Source organism: Bufo gargarizans, chromosome 4 (genome assembly GCF_014858855.1).
Source record: "Bufo gargarizans isolate SCDJY-AF-19 chromosome 4, ASM1485885v1, whole genome shotgun sequence".
NCBI lineage: Eukaryota > Metazoa > Chordata > Amphibia > Anura > Bufonidae > Bufo > Bufo gargarizans.
Window position 1 is genome coordinate 48,420,867 of NC_058083.1, and position 21,961 is coordinate 48,442,827.

Here is a 21,961-nt window from a genome sequence, read left to right on the forward strand (position 1 = left end):
GTTACTTCTTTATTCAGGCTTCAATAGAAGACATGAAGGATCCAGGGGCGGACACAATGTTGCGAGCGGCGACGGCCGTTTCGCACGTGGGATCGCGCTTCCTCAGGCCGCTGAATACGTCATCGCGCAGACATGCGCTTTATACAGGCGGACAGGGGACGGCCGGCACCGTCAGCCACTATTGTGCGCCCATGGATTAATGACATAAATTAAAAATATGCAAGCAGCAGGTACGAGTGTGAATGTTAAGAACAAGTTGATAAGCACAAAATCGGATGCAAATTATCTAGTAATGCCCGCACCATGAGCTACAAATTCATACATAGGTGGCAGGGGAAGTTTCGGGCGCCACAATATAAAATCAAATGTGATGGATACATTGAATTTCGAATAATAATAATATTCGAGCTGTAGAAGCCACATAGTGCCAGTATGGAGAGTCACAGGTACAGAAAAATCGTAAATACACAAAATCGCAAATGCGAAAAATCACAGGTGCAAAAAATCGCATCATGTGAATAATCGCCCCTCTACTCTGAACACATGCAAATTATAAGAACACTGACATGCACCAAATTATAAGAACACTGACATGTCATTCTTGTCGTTCATGCCTGCCGCACCCATCGCTCCAGTTTGCATGATCCACCTTGCCTCTCTCTGCAGGAGCAGGCGGTGCCGGTCACCTCCCCTAGGGATGGGACGGACATGCTCAACCCCCGCAAAGGAGAGGCAACGCGGATGGGCATCATGGGCTGTGCGGATGTGGTCAATAAGGCGTGGGCTACCTCTGCCCGACCGTATAGAACCAACGTGTTCACGGATGCGTTCAAATAGGGGGCGAATTGTTTTGCCTATATAGAAACGTTTGCAGGGACAAAAAACTACGTATACCACATAAGATGTACGGCAGTTTAAGAATTCCCGTATGGTATGTTGTATCCCCCCTATCAATAGATGTTTACTGCAGACGTTCAATGCACAAAATGAACAGTGGCCACATTTGAAGTTGCCCCATGGCTTCCTATGCCAGGTCTCGCTTTTAGGGGTAGAAATACACTCCTGACAAGTTTGTCCTTGAGCGTGGGGCACTTTCTAAATGTGACCAACGTTCCAACCACATTTAGAAAGTGCCCCACGCTCAAGGACAAACTTGTCAGGAGTGTATTTCTACCCCTAAGGGCGAGACCTGGCATAGGAAGCCATGGGGCAACTTCAAATGTGGCCACTGTTCATTTTGTGCATTGAACGTCTGCAGTAAACATTTATTGATAGGGGGGATACAACATACCGTACGGGAATTCTTAAACTGCCGTACATCTTATGTGGTATACGTAGTTTTTTGTCCCTGCAAACGTTTCTATATAGGTGTAACGGACCGTTTCAGCAGACAAGGGGTTAAAATCCATTTAGCCGATATGCCCCTTTCCGAGAGACGGGCACAGCTACTGCAGAACACCAACCTCCCGAACTGGATACAAAATAGCACTCCAAAATGGAACCTCGCAAATAGCTGTCAGTCAGACGAACAGGAAAAGCATTCAGTCAGCTTACACTCCTGGCAATCAGTCTCTAACAGCATACAGGGAATCCCCCCAATAACGAGACAAGGCTCCGTCTTGAGGGTCAGCAGTGATCTGAAGTGCTGGCACACCCAGCCTGGTTTTTATTACAGTTTGTTGCAGATACAACATATCCCCACAATGCATCATGGTTTCCTCCCCTCTGTCCCGGAGACGACCGAAGACAATCCAATTATCTCTCAGGACAAAGGGGAGATCACCAATACACATGTGGAGACAACAAGACAGACATCACCATTTAAACACACAATGGGACAATAGAAACACACCCACACAAAATCCTCCCCTCTGCCGATGATGACCATTGAACACAATGACGAATATAATTATCAAAGGCAGAGAAATACAGTTTTATAAAACATATCACAGGAACCCCAAAACATGCAATAACCCCATAACCAATATATCCTCGGAACCGGGGGATCTGGGTGAACCACATGTCCAAAATTCACCCACATCCGTTCAGTAGTTTGGAAGATACAGTTACACTGAAAATATACAAGTTATACAGAAAATAGTCACTAATAAATGTGTCCCCTGTTTGGTAGTTTCAAACTACTGAATGATGTCTCTGTGCACCAAATACAGGCAAGATAGCACCGTGTTGAAAAGTCAGAACAGTGTCTGTGAGTTACAATGGCCGCTATCTATTGTTCTCACCATGTGCTCCATCCAAGCAAGTAAGGCAGAGGATGCAATCCAGGGACAGAGGGCTCCGTCCCAAGTGCCTTAAGACCCAATAACTTAAGGGACCATAACCCCAGGGCAGGAGGCTGGTAAACAGCCCCCTCCAAAACACCGTGGCGAGGTTGGTTTCGCCACACATCTCCCCCCCCAGGGAAGACTAACCAGATACCTGACCTCACGCCGGTCGGTACCTGAGTTAGTCTGGCAGGCCACCCACAACCCAATACTGGACCTGCTGAATTTCGTAGCCTGTCTCTGTCCAGTGAATCCACCAAGATTATATTGGTAGCTGGTACTCCCGGTCTCTGAGTTGCTCCCTGGCTTGGAGTGGAGGTTGCTTTGTGGGCAGGGATCAGCGGTACTCTGCCCTGGTGCCAGCGTTACCACGGAAGAAGCCTGGTTGGAGTCTGGTTGTTGGAGGGAGAAACCGACTGTCTCCCCTTTGGCTAAACAGCCCTGTTGCTGGGGGGCAGGACCGACTGTCCCTACCCCCTGTGCTGTAAGTGCAGAGACCACGGTCCCATCTGCACTGTTGTGGGGCTTACTGTCTCCCCCTGGTGCGTTAAGCTGCCGCTGGGGAGAGGGGGTAACGAGCTCCTCTCCCATACATACTTCCAGCCACTGGGGAGGGCGACCGACCGCCTCCGCTCCCAATACAGTGTCCTGCTGCTGGGGAAAGGAGACTGGGCTCTCTATTCCCTGTAGGACACTCTGCCGCTGGGGGACAGGACCGACTGTCTCTGCCCCCTGTAACTCCGCCTGCCGCTGGGGAATGGAGACTCGGCTCCCAATTCCCAAAAAATCATGCTGCTGCTGGGGGGCAGGAACAACTACCTCTGCCCCCTGTAACTCAGCCTGCCGCTGGGGAAGGGAGACTAGGCTCCCAATTCCCTGCAGGACCGGTGGAGAGACCTCGGTCCCATCTCCACCGGCCACCTGGGGTTCTTCCCAGTAAACATCAACAATATCCTCCCAGCTGAAGGGCTCTGGACCTGGGTCTGACTTCTTGCTGTCCTGCTGAGCCTTCCCAATGGAGTGGAAGAGATCTCGGTAGTCCTGCTCCAGTTCCCACTCCAGGGTTGCTAGGTGAGCCAGGTCTTGCTCTACTTCATGGGGGTCATCCCACTCATGCTTAGCCTCCCTCTCATAGAAAATGTCCTGAAGTCTGGACTGTGCAGGGCTCCCGAAGTCAGGCTCTGCAAAGGACTCCCATAACAAGCCAGGACCATCAAACTCCTCTCCCTCTGGCTTGTCATGCTCAGCTGTCCAGGGTATATACTGTGCCACATACCACCAAAGCGCCTGGTAGGCATCCTCCAGCCATAGCTCCTGCCATACCCGGTGCTCTAGTTCCTTCACCCATTCCTCCAGGGGCTGCTCTCCCAGGAAGGACATCCGCAGGGCCACTTGCTTCTGCAACCGCTGCTCTTCACTGGGGAGACTCTCACCTCGCTGGTATTGTACATTATCCAGGGCCTGGTACCAGATGCCTTTCCTTAATGCATCCCGGCCATCCAGGTCCTCCTCCTCGTATAACACTGCTGGTTCCATCCTGGTGCTTTTAGGGTCGCTGTACTGGGACATGCGTTGCCCTTAAATTGTAGAATCCACAGAAATTGTGTCTCCTGTAGCTGTCCTTCTGGCTGTAGGAACGATCCCGCTGCTTGCCACCAATGTAACGGCACCGTTTCCGCAGACAAGGGGTTAAAATCCGTTTAGGCGATATGCCCCTTTCCGAGAGACAGGCACAGCTACTGCAGAACACCAACCTCCCGAACTGGATACAAAATAGCACTCCAAAATGGAACCTCGCAAATAGCTGCCGGCAGACGAACAGGAAAAGCGTACAGTCAGCTTACACTCCTGGCAATCAGTCTCTAACAGCATACAGGGAATCCCCCCAATAACGAGACAAGGCTCCGTCTTGAGGGTCAGCAGTGATCTGAAGTGCTGGCACACCCAGCCTGGTTTTTATTACAGTTTGTTGCAGATACAACACATCCCCACAATGCATCATGGTTTCCTCCCCTCTGTCCCGGAGACGACCGAAGACAATCCAATTATCTCTCAGGACAAAGGGGAGATCACCAATACACATGTGGAGACAACAAGACAGACATCACCATTTAAACACACAATGGGACAATAGAAACACACCCACACAAAATCCTCCCCTCTGCCGATGATGACCATTGAACACAATGACGAATATAATTATCAAAGGCAGAGAAATACAGTTTTATAAAACATATCACAGGAACCCCAAAACATGCAATAACCCCATAACCAATATATCCTCGGAACCGGGGGATCTTGGTGAACCACATGTCCAAAATTCACCCACATCCGTTCAGTAGTTTGGAAGATACAGTTACACTGAAAATATACAAGTTATACAGAAAATAGTCACTAATAAATGTGTCCCCTGTTTGGTAGTTTCAAACTACTGAATGATGTCTCTGTGCACCAAATACAGGCAAGATAGCACCGTGTTGAAAAGTCAGAACAGTGTCTGTGAGTTACAATGGCCGCTATCTATTGTTCTCACCATGTGCTCCATCCAAGCAAGTAAGGCAGAGGATGCAATCCAGGGACAGAGGGCTCCGTCCCAAGTGCCTTAAGACCCAATAACTTAAGGGACCATAACCCCAGGGCAGGAGGCTGGTAAACAGCCCCCTCCAAAACACCGTGGCGAGGTTGGTTTCGCCACAATAGGCAAAACAATTCGCCCCCTATTTGAACGCATCCGTGAACACGTTGGTTCTATACGGTCGGGCAGAGGTAGCCCACGCCTTATTGACCACATCCGCACAGCCCATGATGCCCATCCGCGTTGCCTCTCCTTTGCGGGGGTTGAGCATGTCCGTCCCATCCCTAGGGGAGGTGACCGGCACCGCCTGCTCCTGCAGAGAGAGGCAAGGTGGATCATGCAAACTGGAGCGATGGGTGCGGTGCATGTCAGTGTTCTTATAATTTGGTGCATGTCAGTGTTCTTATAATTTGCATGCGTTCAGAGTAGAGGGGCGATTATTCACATGATGTGATTTTTCGCATTTGCGATTTTGTGTATTTACGATTTTTTCTGTACCTGTGACTCTCCATACTGGCACTATGTGGCTTCTACAGCTCGAATATTATTATTATTCGAAATTCAATGTATCCATCACATTTGATTTTATATTGTGGCGCCCGAAACTTCCCCTGCCACCTATGTATGAATTTGTAGCTCAAGCCCGCTTGGTGCGGGCATTACTAGATAATTTGCATCCGATTTTGTGCTTATCAACTTGTTCTTAACATTCACACTCGTACCTGCTGCTTGCATATTTTTAATTTATGTCATTAATCCATGGGCGCACAATAGTGGCTGACGGTGCCGGCCGTCCCCTGTCCGCCTGTATAAAGCGCATGTCTGCGCGATGACGTATTCAGCGGCCTGAGGAAGCGCGATCCCACGTGCGAAACGGCCGTCGCCGCTCGCAACATTGTGTCCGCCCCTGGATCCTTCATGTCTTCTAAGGAAGCCTGAATAAAGAAGTAACTAGTATTCCGGTGAGTGCCGCAACTTTGTTTTCTCTTCTCTCTTCTCATCGTTCGTTACTAGGAAGCATGAGAAAATTCGAAATCAAATTTTTCCTGAAATTCGTATCTAATTCCTCTTCGTCAACTTCGATTCGCTCATCTCTAATCTGGAACAAGTGAAAAAAAATATTCCAATATAAAAAAAAACGTAAGAAGTGGCGTCCATTGTGCATGTTTACAATGGTTAATATCAGATGTCTTTTTCGGGACCGGAGCCCAGCAGGTGGTACATCTGTATTCGATAGTGGACGACACTGGAGTTCCGGATTCTAGGCGTGTCTTTAAAAGAAAACAAGCATGGTTTATCTATTATGGAAATCCACAGGGTGGACGTGACCTGCCTGGAAACAATGATTTGTTGTGAGTTTTTCTTTGTCTGTTGATGTGGAAGTTCTTATTAGGTTCACACATGTGTATGGGTCAGAAAAAAAAGACCCACGTCTCTCCAAGAATTTCTCACCTAACTTTGTGTACAAATATCTAAAGAGGTTCTCCATTCAATAAGAAATAGAAAACATTTTGGCTTTCGTCCCACCAAGCCTCCATATCCCTTCTTTGCCCTCAATCCTGGTTGCAAGGCTTGAATAATCTAAGACAGATGGGTGCTAAGGATGGGTTATCTGACTTTAACTAATTAAAGAATGTAGTTAGGTTATGTTTCCATTCCATAGCATCTAGTCCATAGTAAATAACTGACCTTATTCACAGTTAGATTGGCACTGTAGTGGCAGCAGAGATAGGGGAACGCCTCATGCCAGTTGATGCACCATAGTATTTCCCTTTTCAGCCTTCCAGATAATAGGCAGGGCAATGGACATGACAGTGGACATGCATCCCACCAGTTGAACCCCCAGTGGTTATACATTCATCACCCATCCAGTGGAAATACCCTTTAATGATGGCATCTCTGGTGGTCTAGTGCAGTGCAGGGGTTAATTTCCTGGTGGTCTCTAACAGGTAAAAATAACATCCGTGGTGGAGTAGTTAATTGAAAGAATTAATGACAGCATCCTTTTGGGCAAGTAATAGAGATGTAAATTAGAATATTCCTATGGGGAAGTACAGTAAAGAAGTTAAAGATAACAATGTCCATGGTGGTCTAGGCAGTAGAGGGGTTACTCTGAACACTCCTAGTGGTCCAGGGCAGTTAATAAATTAATGGTCATATCCATGCGGGATAAGGTAGTGAAGGACATAAAAATACCACCCCTGGTGGGCTACTTTAGTAAAGTAGTTAATGACAACATCCTTTGGTATTAGGGCAGTGACTTGGTTGAAAACTTGGACTGAAGACCACAGGACTCTTTTTGCTACTCTGCCTGTGACTGTGGACTGTCTATGAGAGACACATGGAGAGTGTTAGCAAAGGAAGAGAGTAAGAGAAGCAGGATACTATAGAGGATGTATAATGCCATGTTCCACTAGTCCTGTGGTTGCAACACATAAGATCTCCGCTCCTGGTAGACCATGATCAATGCTTAGACGGAACCGACTTGGAGGCTATGCTGATGCCACCTCATGTGAGAATATAATCGTTAATTATGATCAAAACCATTGAGTTGCTCTCATGTCAAGTTCTGATCGTGTTTCTATTTGTTTATGACAATCGTCTGTCGAGCGTAGGAAGCAAACAAACTGTTTAATAGCCGAGGTGAAGGAAATGAGAGCTCGGGATGGAAGCCAGGACAAATAAATACAATCCAATAGAAATGAAACACAAACAGCTTGAGTCTAGATATAATCAATAGAACCACACGCAAGATAAAATAGGCTCCTACCCAGCTGAGGTATTAATGTAAGTGGGTTTGGCAGGTCTGACCGCTGGTGGAATAGTCTGTCCCACAGATAAGGCAGGATATGGATGATGTAAGAGTCAGAGGTTCTTGGCATCTCATGAGATGCAGAAGAAGAAAACAGGGGGTCTTGGCCAATATCTTGGCTTAAACATTTTCGTGTGGTATCTGAGGGTGAGATGCTGGGTGAGGAGACGTCTGCTTGACACATTTGCAATTGTACATTTGTTTTTAATTAGGACGGAGCGTTATAATGACAAGCTTTACTAATTCAGAGGTTCTGCTTCCAGTAAGTAAACAAATAGATTCATTTAATGCTAATGTGGGATTAAACTTATGGTTACTGATCCTAATGAGCTGTGACAGAGAGGCTCGTTAGACTGGAATTTGACATTCAGCATCAGAAACTCAAACTAGATAGATTTTCAGAAAAGGAGAATCATGGGACTGGGCTCCAAGGAGGCCGATCTACAAAAGTATGGAACAGTAAGTATAATACAAACTTTCTCCTACAGGTTATGTGTAATTAAGGTGGCTTTATGAGACCTGCGGTGTCCTAGGGAACCCCTATAAGCATGTGAAGACCCCATGGTTCAGTGCCATAGATCCATCTTCATGTGCTACCATATTGCACCACCATACAAATACAGTATGCAGCAAGCCCCTGTGGTAACTGGTGAAGAGGATGTGAGTGTTAGTGTCCCTGATGTAGTGTTATAGTGTCATGGTGTCCTACCTCAAGCTGTCGCTCTCTGGGATCCATTGCAGTGAAAGTCGTAGCACTGAAGAATGAGGCCAGAGTTGAACATAACAAAGTCCTTTTTACTAAGCGCAACGTAGAACTTGAAATACAAACAGTAGCTTTAGTGCAATTCTTCTCTGGCACCAGTAAAGATATTGAGTCATGTGGGTTGGTTGGGTTGTGGCAATTTAGCACTTAGGTGACACTAGTCTAGTGGTTGTTTGGCGAAGGGTAGCTTAGCTGTATTCCCTCACTTCACAGCAGTGTCTGTAGGAGCTGAATGTCACAGTTCATTCTGCTGTCTTCTCAAGGCACTTTAGTAATGGTTCTCTCAGGAGCCCATTCCAGGGATCTTACCATCCTGAAACTTATCAGGCTCCTAGGTCTTCCAGCTATACTAAAGAACTTCAGGCCTGGTTAGATTCACTGGCCACTAGCCTATCACCTAGCTGGAACCTGGATGCCAGGCCCACAGGTATCAGGGATGGCTGTATCTCCTTCAGGAACTCCTTGGACAGTCGCTTAGTGACCTTTCGTGGTGGGAACTGGAACCTCAGGGTTGGTATCTGTGACCAGCAAAACAGGAACCAGGACTTTACCTTTACAGAGAGGGGAAGCTGCGGGCCGAGCCCACTTGATACCCAGTTCGGATCCTCCAGGCTTTGTTGAGACAGAGCATAGGAATGCCCCCATTCAGTGGAAATGGAAAGTCCACTTGTATCCCCATCAGAGAGGTGATCGGGTCTGCGATATCCACAGCCACCCGGAAAGTTCTACGTTCCCCTGGATTGGATGCCACCATCTCTGATGCAATCTGCGACATAGACCTGGCCAGGGTGTCAGGCCTTGGCAGCCGAGGCACATTGCTATATGAAGAATTTGGCTGGTTGACAGTCTCTCCCTCTGGGAGCGAAGGGAGCCACGGCCCTGGTTCCTCTTGGGACACATGATGGATTGAATAGCACCGGAACGAGCATAGGGCCTCCATCTGCCTCAACTTCCACTTACTCACCGTAGACAGTGGCAGTGGGAAGTCTGACTTGGGTGATCTTCCCACCATCTTGCAATGAAGGCTCTTCTGCCTTCGTCTCCAACGCTTCAGCGAGACACCAGCTTCTAGCAATGGGCAAACTCTCCGTCCCAGGTACAAAATATTCTTCTGGCCCGAAGGCCCTTCGGTCTTGGCAAAATAATAAATGGGAGCGACACAGTTGAATTTGGGAACGAACCTGCGGCCATCAACCAGGTGCATACGTAAACCTAGCATTAAATAATGCTGAAAGCATCAGATCATTACATACCTGGCCGGTGACTGTCAGGAGGGCTCGAGCGGCCCCTGGACATTAGCCCACAGAGAACATTTCCTGTAGGATCTATGGCCAGTCTGCCCTTGGTCCCGGGAGTCGGACCCCTGACAATCTGACATTGATGATCGAACATGAGGATAGGCTATCGATATCAAACCCCCGAATAACCCCTTTAAACCTTTTTGGAAAGTTGCTTTATTTGTTTTATTTTAGATGAATTGCTACAATAAAAAGCCTTGTTGTAAAATTCCCCATACACTTAGTCATAGGATGTGCTCCTCTGTACCAACTGGAAGAGATTGTCATTACAAATTGCAACACAGCAATTAAACAGTGCTGGAAACTCACACAATAGTTGGAGATCTGTCAATGTGCAATTCACAAGGACATGGAGATCCTGCATTGGAACATGGAGGTTCTTGTACGTAACAGCATAAAGAACTCAGCCTTCATTCTTACTAGCACTTAAGAGCAGGAATATTGAACCAAGATCTCAGATTAAAGATTCCTAATTAGCTCATTGAAAATCAGAATATTTTTACTTCCAAAATGTTATTTTGTAAATGGCCCTCTGCAGAGGTGTAACTGCAATGAGCCAGGGTCCAGTGCAAAATGTGTAACAGGCCTCCCCCTTTTATGTGCCGTTTATTATCCTGATGTCTTCTCATGCTTGCCAACTTCAGGGACATAAGAAAGAAAAAATGTAGATTTGTAAAGCACTGTGCAAAAATGTAGCCCTCATGTTGCCTACATAGGACACCCCTTTAACCTACAGCATTAGAATCCCCTATTAATACAGACCCCAGACCAGACTTCCTTTTCATACGGACCCCTTAAATAGACAACACCCTAAATTAATTTCCCACATCAGATTCCCTCTTTATATAGACCCCAGACCAAACACCACCTTAATATAGACCCCACACTAGATACCCCCCAAAACTGTATATTAACCTGCTCAGCTCCTACTGCTCTATAGCATGTTGCCTGCAGATTGCGCTATATTTTAGGTCCTCTTTAATACAGGCCTCAGACCAGACTACACCATAAATATAGACCCCATACCACACTACCTAAACGTCTAAATACAGACCCTAGGGCTGACTACCCCTTAAATACAGGCTGTAGACCAGACATTCCCCAAAATACAAACTCCAGACCAACCTCTACTCTTTTCAATAATCCTCTTCACTTCTGGTCTGATGGGTTGTTTCTGTTTTGGCCCATAAGTAATAGACAGTAGTGATAAGTGACTGGCTCCAATGTCACCTCTAAATGGATTTATTTTTGGCTGGATTTTTGGGACCCATTACTGTGTCAGAGCCTGGGCCTACTGGAGGGTCCTCTGGTACAGCCTGGGCCCAATGGAGGGTCCTTTGGTACAGTGATGGGCCAGTCTGACCTGGTATCTTTTTTTAAGCAAGGTACAATAGGTTCTTCTCCTAACCAGCTGTTGCAATACTATAAATGGAATTTAGAGTGGTAGTCTTTAAGATTTTCCAAAACTTTGTATGAACACCTGTTATGACATCATAATTATCCCAACTGTTGATACTAGGCCTGATGAAATGAGAATGTTATTGGGTATTTTGGAAAATGTGGTTGGAAAGTAATGAGTAGAGACAATTTTGTGGTAATTATTATCTACATTAGGTAACCAGATACCATCACCATGCCCATGGAGGTGGAGGTTCTCATGCTTGATTAGACAATGTGTCTTCTAGGTACATTTATTCATGTGTGTACAGGTTCAGTGACCTCAAACCTCTGTCTCACGCTGAAGACTAAGATATTTACAATTTCCCAGATTTGTGAGGTCTAGCAGATATATTTTCGATCAACATAGTGGTCTAACCACCAACCACAAACATTTCCATGAGTCCAAGTCAACCCCAGAGGGCCAGAAGAGAAGTCTTTTCCACTAAACTGTTGGCTGATTATACAAACATATCTTGCCTCCTCAAGCAGAACCACATAACTTTCATTTTTCCACATCACAAATGTTCTCTCGTAATCCTTAAACTTTTTTGGAACTTGACGCTCGTATTCCCAATACCACAAACACTAATCTTCCTCAAGTTGGAAACCACAAAGGTTATTTGGCCATTTGTCCCCTAACAGAAAGCAGAAGATCCTTTACAAACATGCCTGGAACAAAACAAAAAAATCTAAAAAAAATGGACAGTGAAAGGAACATCGTGCCTTTTGTAATTTTTTTGAAACCGCAAAACTTTCCGGTGATATGGGCTAATGAAAGCCATTCATGCTCTAAGGAAAATTGAATTGTTTGTGTACTGAGTGATTTGCTATTAATTGACAATTATTATTTACTTGAGAAATATTATTCTTTCTGGGCCTCGTAGAGAATCGTTTCTGCCAGATGATGCTCGGCCAACAGAAGCTTCCTTTGGCCTTTCGGAGCTCATAATTCAGAAAACTCAGTTTGTACAGATCTGTATCAGTGAATTCTAAGCTGTTCGCTGTGTGAATGGCTAGCATAGCAGAAAAGTAGTGGGGTGGGGGGTATAACTATACATGTTCTACAATACTTTTGCATCAGAGTCAACACAATGCCCAAAACTGCACCCTGTGTTCAAGATGTAGCCTTACAAGTGATTCATATCAGAGGATTTACATACAGGAGCCATGGGTGTTTAGCTCTCTTTTTAAGCATCCTAATATTTCCAGTTAAATAGTTAAGCTAATAGCAAGCTAAAAAAACTGATACCAATTTTCCCAAACCACTCTCGTTGGTAGGAAGCAAAGGCTACCCTTAGGTTCTTCACCAGAGCCCCCTGTAAGGCCAGAGACTTGGCTGGATACGTCTACAAAGTAAGGTAGCAGAAAACTGGTGCATGCTTGCTAGAAACATATCTACCAGAATGACCAAGGTAAATAGAGTAGTAGACAAGCAGGTTCAGAACCAAGAGTGATGGATAGGCCCAAACAGCAGACTAGGGGTTAGTCCACAAACTAGCCATGGACAGAATTCCAGGAGAATCAGTAGAAGCCAATTCAGTGGATGAGGGGGTTGATACAGAAAGCAAACCTTGGTCGCTACATAGAAGGTTAACAAGCACTTCTACAGTTCAGATAGAAAGCCAGAGGTACAGAGCCAGGGCACATACAGACACAATCACCAGCAGCTGGACATAACTGAGTAGCGGACCTAACGCCCCACCTTGCTCTGGGATTGGATGTTGAGCCAGGAACCGGATTGGGTCAGCTTCCAGCCCAACTGATAGGTCGATTAAGCTGAACCTTCACGGCACAGCCATGCACAGAATTTTGGCTGGGGAAAATCCTGACATTTGCATTGGCTTTTGCAGTCGTCGATTGGAATGGAGTGCTAGATTGCTGTAGATTACAGTAAAATCTGTACATTAAAATACATGAACACCGCATGATCAGCTCTGCTACATGTGTTTATTAATATAGAAAATATGGGCTTTTGATGTTGCATTAAAGTACAGTCTTGGTAATATGGCCATCATCAAAGAATTTCAATTTTTCTATACATTTTGGAGTTTAAGCCCCTTTTCCCACCCGGAATCCTGTACTTTCCCACATACATTGCAATATAAATATACAATGTGGCAGTATATCCCAGTGCCAGAAATGATGATACGTGCTGGATCTACAGATTGGAGCAATGTGTCTTGCTCCCACTCCCATGAGATGAAGAAAGAATAAACTGGGTCATGTCGTGTATATTTTTGTATTTTGATGCCGTGCAGCGACTGCGGCCCTGTCGTCTTCCGCACAATAGGACTCACAGTTCGTGCCATGGGCGCAGGGACAGGGGCACTGGGGTCCATCTTCCTTTCTTGTTTATTCAGTCTTCGGGCTTATTGTGAATGGAGTCTGGCTTGTGTATATGAAACATAAGCTGTTTTTGTAAAGGAAGATGTTTTGTTAAGTTCTCGGAGCAGTATTTGTTATCTTACCCCCTAAACGCCTTGGAGAACGTAGAGAACATCTGAGGATTCTCACTTCTTCCAATCACAGAATGATATAACTCAGTACTGACCCTTTAGTATTCCACAGCTCCTGAGAATTTACCATTATAATAAGTTCTAAGCTATATGGAGGTTTTTCAGTAGTGCCAAAATCCTATGTCTATGGTAGGCCTCAATGTGTTCCAGTGTATTTTCGCTGAAAAAAAATTGGAAAAACAAAGCCTTCAAAGACAATCATGTGGATTTTCAAACAACCAAGTAGTCCAATTTAGTGAAGGGGTTTATGAATACATACCTGGTGGTCTGATTCCAACTCTAGTGTGCTGGGGTAGGAGTTAAGGATAATAACTATGGTGGTTTAGGTAAGTAAAGGGGTTAATGGTAAATGCATTGTGGGGTAGTGCCGTGAACAAGATGATAGCATGCTTAGTGCTCTAGAACACTAAAGGGGTTAGAAAGTGTAACATCTCTGATGGTCTAGGCCAGTAAAAGAGTTACTGATAACATCTCTGATGGTCTAGGGCAGTGATAGGCAAACTGCGGCTCTCCAGCTGTTGCAAAACTACAACTCCCACCATACCCTGCTGTAGGCTGAAAGCTTTAGGCAGTCTTTGCATGCTGGGAGTTGTAGTTCTCCAACAGCTATCACTGGTCTAGGGCAATAAAAGGGTTACTGATAACATCTCTGATGGTCTAGGGCAATTAAAGGGTTACTGATAACCTCTCTGATGGTCAAGGGCAGTAAAATCTCTGGTGGTCTAGGCAATGAAAGTGTTAATAAAAACATCCCTGGTGGTCTAGAGAAATGACCATATTAACAATAACCTCTGTGGTTGTCTAGTGAGGTGTAAGGGTAATGGTAATATCTATGGTGTTGTAGGGTATCGACTGTGTTAAAAATATCTCTGGGGGTCTAGGGCGGTGAAAGAGTTAGTGCTAACATCCTTGGTGATTTATGACGGTGAAAGTGAAGAAGATAGTGGTAACATCCTTGGTGCTGTAGGACAGTGTAAATAATAACATCCCTGGTGGTCTGTGAAAGTGAATGGCATAACAGTGATATCCTTGCTGTTCCAGGGCAGTGGAGAACTAAATTATAACACCCCTGGTGGTTTCGGAAAGTGAATGGGATGCCAGTAGTATCCTTGATGTTCTACTGCAGTGAATAAATAAATTATAACATCCATTAAAGGGGGTTGTCTAACTTCAGCAAGTGGCATTTATCATGTAGAGAGAGTTAATATAAGGCACTTACTAATGTATTGTGTTTGTCCATATTGCCTCCTTTGCTGGCTGGATTCATTTCTCCATCACATTATACACTACTCGTGCCCATGGTTACGACCATCCTGCAATCCATCAGTGGTGGCCGTACTTGCACATTATAGGAAAAAGCACTAGCCTATGTTCACTCCCATGGTTCCGGCCACCAGATAGGCTGGTGCTTTTTCCTACAGTGTGTAAGCACGACCACCACTGCAGGATGCAGGATGGTCATAACCATGGACACGAGCAGTGTATAATGTGATGGAAAAATGAGTCCAGCCAGCAAAGGAGGCAATGTGGACAATCACAAAACATTACTAAGTACCTTGTAGTAACGTTCTCTAATAAATGCTATTTGATGAAGTGAGACAACCCCTTTAAGGAGTACATCCCTAGTGGTCTAGTTTATGAAGGGTTTTTATAACTGGTATCACTGGTGGTCTAGAGAAGTTAAGAAGTAAAAGGTAACATTCCTGGTGGTCTAGTTTAGGGAAGGTGTTTATAACAATAGCATCCCTGGTTGTCTAGGGCAGAAAACTCTCCTGGCAGGTGATCTACCTGGACAGGAGGCTGTAGGACTTATTTTTCCTCCTCCATCTGTGGCTCTTGACTGCTCAGACACATTAGATAATCATAGACTTTCTCTTGGCTGATTGGGATGATGCAGTGTGTAATCTATGAGGGAGGGGAGGCCAGAGAAACAGGGTACATGTTGTAAACTCTCTTGTGGCCACAGTTCCCTCCACTGCACGTTTTGCAGATAAACAGGCCAAATGTCCACCTTTCTGGTCATCCAAAATGTAAAGCTTTTCATAGGACTCTACATTTCTATTGAATTAGCTAGATGAGTCGTTGTTGAGTTGGTTTCCAGGAAAGTGGGCTGAGTATCATAGTAGTACTATGTCTCCATAATGTCTACCTTGTGTATTCGTTCTGGGATGAGATGATACAAGACACTGATTGGAGGAATATTCTATAATAACCTGGCCTTGTAACTAATTTACTCTAATGATCTTCATAAGCTCCACACCCGTATCCATGTTTGTCAGTTCTTTCATTGAGAAGCCGAGAATAATCAAGATGTACCTAGAGTTGGGTGAACTCATTGCTCCAATCAGTTATCTGTACGGAAAATCCCACAATCTATGATTGCAGCTAATCAAGATGGAGTTCTCTGACCTTTTCAGCTGGTCATAGACACAGAAATCTATGTCTGTTTCAGCTCATAACCAAATATCTTGTGTCATCTGAACATTTGACTTTGAGTTATATTCAAACAAGAATTTTTTGTGGAATCCAAAAAATTAAGGGGCTTGGGTACTGGTTCTCATTAAGGAGATTCAGGTGGTCTATAGCCGATTACCTATAGGCAGTGCTCTATGGGAAAAGTAGGCAAATTAGTTATTCTCCAGAGGAAAGAAAACTATCTTATATTAGCCAAACTGAGACTGCTCCAAAAGATAGAGCCCCCACAAGTAGACAGCTTTCTTCAGGAGGAGAGCTAATCTTCACATTGCTTACCCATGGAGAATTATCTGTAGGCAAGTCTCCAAACACAACCTGGTTCTCCTCAATGCGAAGGAGTAGCAAAACGTCTGCATCAAGGGCATCTCATCAATGCCCTACTCTCTACCAATGAATGTCTTACTTTTGGAGAAATGCTGATTGGCTTACATTCATTTGGCCATAGAACTGAATTTACCCAGTGGTGTAAAATAATTCTCCTGTGCCCTGATGCAAAATCTGTACGTCCCCCAGTTAACACTGAGGGATCCTCTTGGTTCCCACAGGTTTCCGATTCCACGGGTGACCCCTGCACCTAACTCTTCGAGCTTTCACCATATGTCCAAGATCCAGGCTCACAAAAAATTCCCAAGGCAAAGTTAAAAAGTTCTCCCTTTTCCCTGCTAGGTCTCTCATGTTCATAGGCATCACAGGGCTCATTAACAAAGCCAGACATTTAATTTATAGATAGAAACCAGGATCTAGGGTGTACCCACTTTAGAAGCTGTGCCTGGAAATGGGGACTTGGAGGTAAGAGTACTTTCACTTCTAGATAACAACACATGACCACTTGGTCACCATGCCAACTTCAGAACTACAGTACCAAATTGACAAAGATTTCTGCTAGAGGTGATAATTTGGCTCACAAAGAAATCATCATGAGCACCTATCATATATTCCTGGTAGGTGTCTTGGAATTTAGCCATAAGAATGTTTTTCCTTTCGAGGCATCTTGGATTTTAAGCTAAGCTTCATCCTCCAGCTATCTAATGGAGTAAAGTTGACCGTCTGTCTGATCTTTATGCTTTCCTGCAGCTCTTCATGTGCCGCCTGCACTTATTACCATTCAGTAACATGTAGCATCTAATAACTGGAGCGACACTCATCTGCTTCTCATCAGGACTGGAGGCCTACATGCTGTATTCAACACAGCTGAGAAGGACTCTCGAGATCAATTTTTTTCCCAGAGTCTTTGAGTTCAAGAATTTCCTGAACGCTTTTATTACAATTTTTATATCTAAGCTTAAACAATATAGAGCAAGGCATGAAACCGATGAAGGGGTCTGGGATATTTAATGAAGAGCGTTTTATGGAGCTACATGAGAGGGCTTGGTCTTAGTTTAAGATGTTGTGGCTACCATATGTTCTGGGTGATGTGGAGGGAACACTGGACTTCTGCAACATGAGACCAGCTCTAAGTAATCACAGACCTCTATCTAGACAAATGGAAACACGGGTCTCTCAAGGTCCATGTATCCTGACAAAAAAGACCTATTGTAGTATGGTGAGGAGGTAACAAGAGATGTAGCTGCTTATGGTATGGATGCAGCAGAGTATAATACTCATGAGTACTGAGATTAATACTATTATATAAGCTCAAATATATATAAGCTCAAATAATATAAGTATGAAGACACTATGGATGATCTACATGGGTACTGTGACTGGTACTGTTATATGTGCACTATGAGGAGCATTATCATGCAGATACCATATCTGATACACATGGGTACTGTGACTGTGCTATCAGATGTGCACTATGAATAGGATTATTTTACAGATGCAACGGATGATTCTGTGCACGAGTACTGTGACAGGGACTATGGGGGTCATTTATCAAACTGGTGTAAAGTAGAACTGACTTAGTTGCGCATAGCAACCAATCAGATTCCACCTTTCATTTTTCACAGCTCCTTTGGAAAATGAATGGAGAAATCTGATTGGTTGCTATGGGCAACAAAGCCAGTTCTCCTTTAAACCAGTATCATAAATGACCCCCTATGAAAATTATTATAATATGGATGCTATAGATAATGTACATAGGTAATGAAAGGCATATGTGCACCGCAAATAGAATAATTATATGGATGCTATACTTAGGCACTTTTACTACCACTTGGGCACTAATGTAGCAGTGCTGTGGCCACTAAAGGATGGTATAGTAATATGGTATAAAGTAAATCAGATAAGGGTGTCATATCTGCAAGTATACTAATATTACAGACAGTGTTATATAGAAAGTAATATTACAGGTAGTATTATATAGACACTGATATTCCAGGTAGTATTATATGGATACTAATATTACAGGTAGTATTATATGGACACTGTTCTTACAGGTAGTATTATATAGACAGTAATATTCCAGGTAGTATTATATAGACACTGATATTACAGGTAATAGTATATGCACACTGATATTCCAGGTAGTATTATATGGACACTGATATTACAGGTAGTATTATATGCACACTGATATTACAGGTAGTATAATATGGATACTGATATTCCAGGTAGTAATATATGAACAGTAGTATTAAAGGTAGTATTATGTGGAAATTGATAATACAGGTAGTATTACTGTACATAGAGACTGATATTCCAGGTAGTATTATATGCACACTGATATTTCAGGTAATTGTATATGCACATTGATATTCCAGGTAGTATTATATGGACAATGATATTCCAGGTAGTATTATATGGACACTGATATTACAGGTAGTATTATATGGACAGTAATATTACAGGTAGTATTATATTGACACTGATATTACAGGTAGTATTATATGGGCACTGATATTAGAGGTAGTATTATATGGACACTAATATTATATGTAGTATTATGTGGACACTGATATTACAAGTAGTATTATATGGACACTAATAACACAGTTAGTATTATATGGCCACTGATATAACAGGCAGTATTATAGGGACACTAATATTATATGTAACATTATATGGACACTGATATTACAGGTAGTATTATATGGACACTGATATTACAGGTAGTATTATATAGACAGTAATATTACAGGTAATATTAGATGCACACTGATATTCCAGGTAGTATTACATGGACACTAATATTACAGGTAGTATTATATGGACACTGATATTACAAGTAGTATTATATGAACAGTAGTATTAAAGATAGTGTTATATGGACAGTAATATTTCAGGTAGTATTATATAGACACTAATATTACAGGTAGTATTATATGGACACAGATTACAGGTAGTATTATATGGACAGTAATATTTCAGGTAGTATTATATGCACACTGATATTACAGGTAGTATTTTATGCGCACTGATATTATAGGTAGTATTATATGGATACTGATATTACAGGTAGTATTATATGCACACTGATATTATAGGTAGTATTATATGGATACTGATATTACAGGTAGTATTATATTCACACTGATATTACAGATAGTATTATATGGACAGTAATATTCCAGGTAGTATTATATGGACACTGATATTACAGGTAGTATTATATGGACAGTAATATTACAGGTAATATTATATGGACACTGATATTACAGATAGTAATATATGGACACTGATACTATAGGTAGCAGTATATGAGCACTAATATTACAGGTAGTATCATCCAGCTTTTTTAGATCCCTCCATGATAAAATATTTCGCTGTATTTCACCTTCACGCGATAACCTTCAGAGATGGATGTGGACCCCTATTGACCCTCTTTTTTCCTATTTGTACACTGTCCCTTTAAATATTTAAAGGCATGTTCCTAGTCATCCACATCTGTAATAAGAGCGATTCCCGGCCATTTTCCTAGTAAATCGCTGTGTATTCCAGATCCAGACTCTTCGGAACAAGTTCAGATCTAAAATAAATGGGCCGCAGCCCCGGCATGGAGTAAGCGGAGCCGGGTCCCCTGTGAGGCATTACACATTCCAGAAGAGTCCCTGCCCCCAATAAATATCCCCACACTCTCTATGTTATGTAACCAGATCCTTCTCACTGAGGCCGCAGGACTTTCTGCTGCGTCAAGATAATCATACCGCCAACCGTACACATTAGGAACATACGGGAGACACACCCATGTTTAGTACTGGGAGGGGGGGGGGGGGGAGTATGGGCCTCAGGGCTCATGGGGGAATAGTCAGCCCTGATTGTTTGACAGCTGTATAGGAAATATTCCATCTGTTTATACAACTACAAGTCCCTAGAATGTGTCGGGGGAGGGGGCGTGACTACTTTTTGGGGTATATTTAGAAGCAGGGGGTGTTTTAAAGGTGCTACGGGTCATAAGACTTTTCAAGAACTGTACAAGGGACCAGAGACCAGGTCATATTTAGGTGCAGTATTTTGTGCTTATTAATTTTTTAATATGTTTTTTTTAGTGGTCAGAGCACAATTTTCCTGAAGCAAATCTCAAAAGACCCCTGCATAGACATAGAGTTACATGTTGTAATCCTGTCTGCCTGCAGCCACCACTAGAGGGAGCTCTTGAAGTGCATGTGAATCTTTCAATTCACGCTGCAGATATCCACTTTCGATTTGCAATACAAAGGGTCTGACACCTCCGCCAATCAGCTGTTTCCTTGTTAGCATGCCGGTAGTACACAGCGCCATCCATTGTGTAGTGGACAGAGCAGGTCTCTGCAGCATTCACTTCAATGGGAGCAGCGCTGCAGTTACCAGCTCTGTCCACTACACAGTGGATGGCGCTGTGTACAAAGAAAAATGTGGAGGTGCAGGGGATTGGATGACCTATCCTGAGGATATCAAAATCCTGGAGAACCTCTTGTTGCTGTCATGTCCTTCACCGAGGGCCATACATGTCTTACAATTTATTTTATTTTATTTTTTTAGGTGACCGCGGGCAAAGAGGAGAGAAGGGCGAGAAAGGAGACCGAGGAGAATTGGGTGAGAGATGATTTCTCTTGTTTTTATCATAAAGGGTTAATAAATGGTGGTCTACACATGGGGCCAACAAGGGCTCACCTGAAGGGTAAATTACTGCAGCATCAGTACAGTGAATGAACATAGGACTACTCTAGGCCACGAAAGCCTAATATATTTCTGCCCATCAGTTAGGTCCATATCCACGGCCAACGTGTCGAAGTGAGCCAAGAACGAAACGCGTGCAGAGCTGTATGCTAAGTCGCATAATCAGATCCAGTAACAGGAGACAGGTGGCTGCTATTATTTTCTTTGTGAACAAACCCTCAATGTGCTGAGGTAAAGCTCCTCTCAGGACAAAAACTGCCAAAAATGTTCATCTGTTTTCTCTGAATGGATGTCTCATTTGTAAGCCTTTTCTAGGAGGAGCTGTTCGCTGCACTCCGTCAGTCTAAGGCGTCCATCTCCCAGAATTTCAATCACTCACGTTCCTCCTGGATGGAATTAGCAGGACATCTTTTGAAAAAAAAAATGTTGAGCAAAACTTCAAAAACATATCGCACCTTAAACTAGGACACCTGTAGAAGATGAACCCAGGATGGGTTGGGGTTTGTTAACACTTGGAGGTGATTTTGAAATGAGAAACAACTGGTACCTGGAGACATACCAAGCTTGGCTCCACAGTGGTGGACTTCTTGGAGGTCCACCACTGTGGCCTGGATACTCTTTGATTTTAAATGCAGGTGCCTAACTAGATTCCTACGGGCCCCAAGGCAAATGTTGTGCCCTCGCATAGTAGTAATGTCCCCCTTTTTGCTCCCATCAATGTTTGTGCACAGTATTTGACCTCTTTTGTGCGCCCCTCCAT

At 43.8% G+C, this 21,961-nt stretch overlaps 1 protein-coding gene across 1 annotated transcript in view; it reads left to right on the plus strand.

Annotated features, from left to right (window-relative positions):
- SCARA5 (scavenger receptor class A member 5) overlaps nt 1-21,961 on the plus strand; it is a 252,915-nt gene that overhangs the window by 179,707 nt on the left and 51,247 nt on the right. Inside the window, exon 7 of the mRNA XM_044289598.1 lies at nt 21,064-21,117. Within this exon, the coding sequence (XP_044145533.1) occupies nt 21,064-21,117 (54 nt within the window). The remainder of the gene's footprint in view (nt 1-21,063; nt 21,118-21,961) is intronic.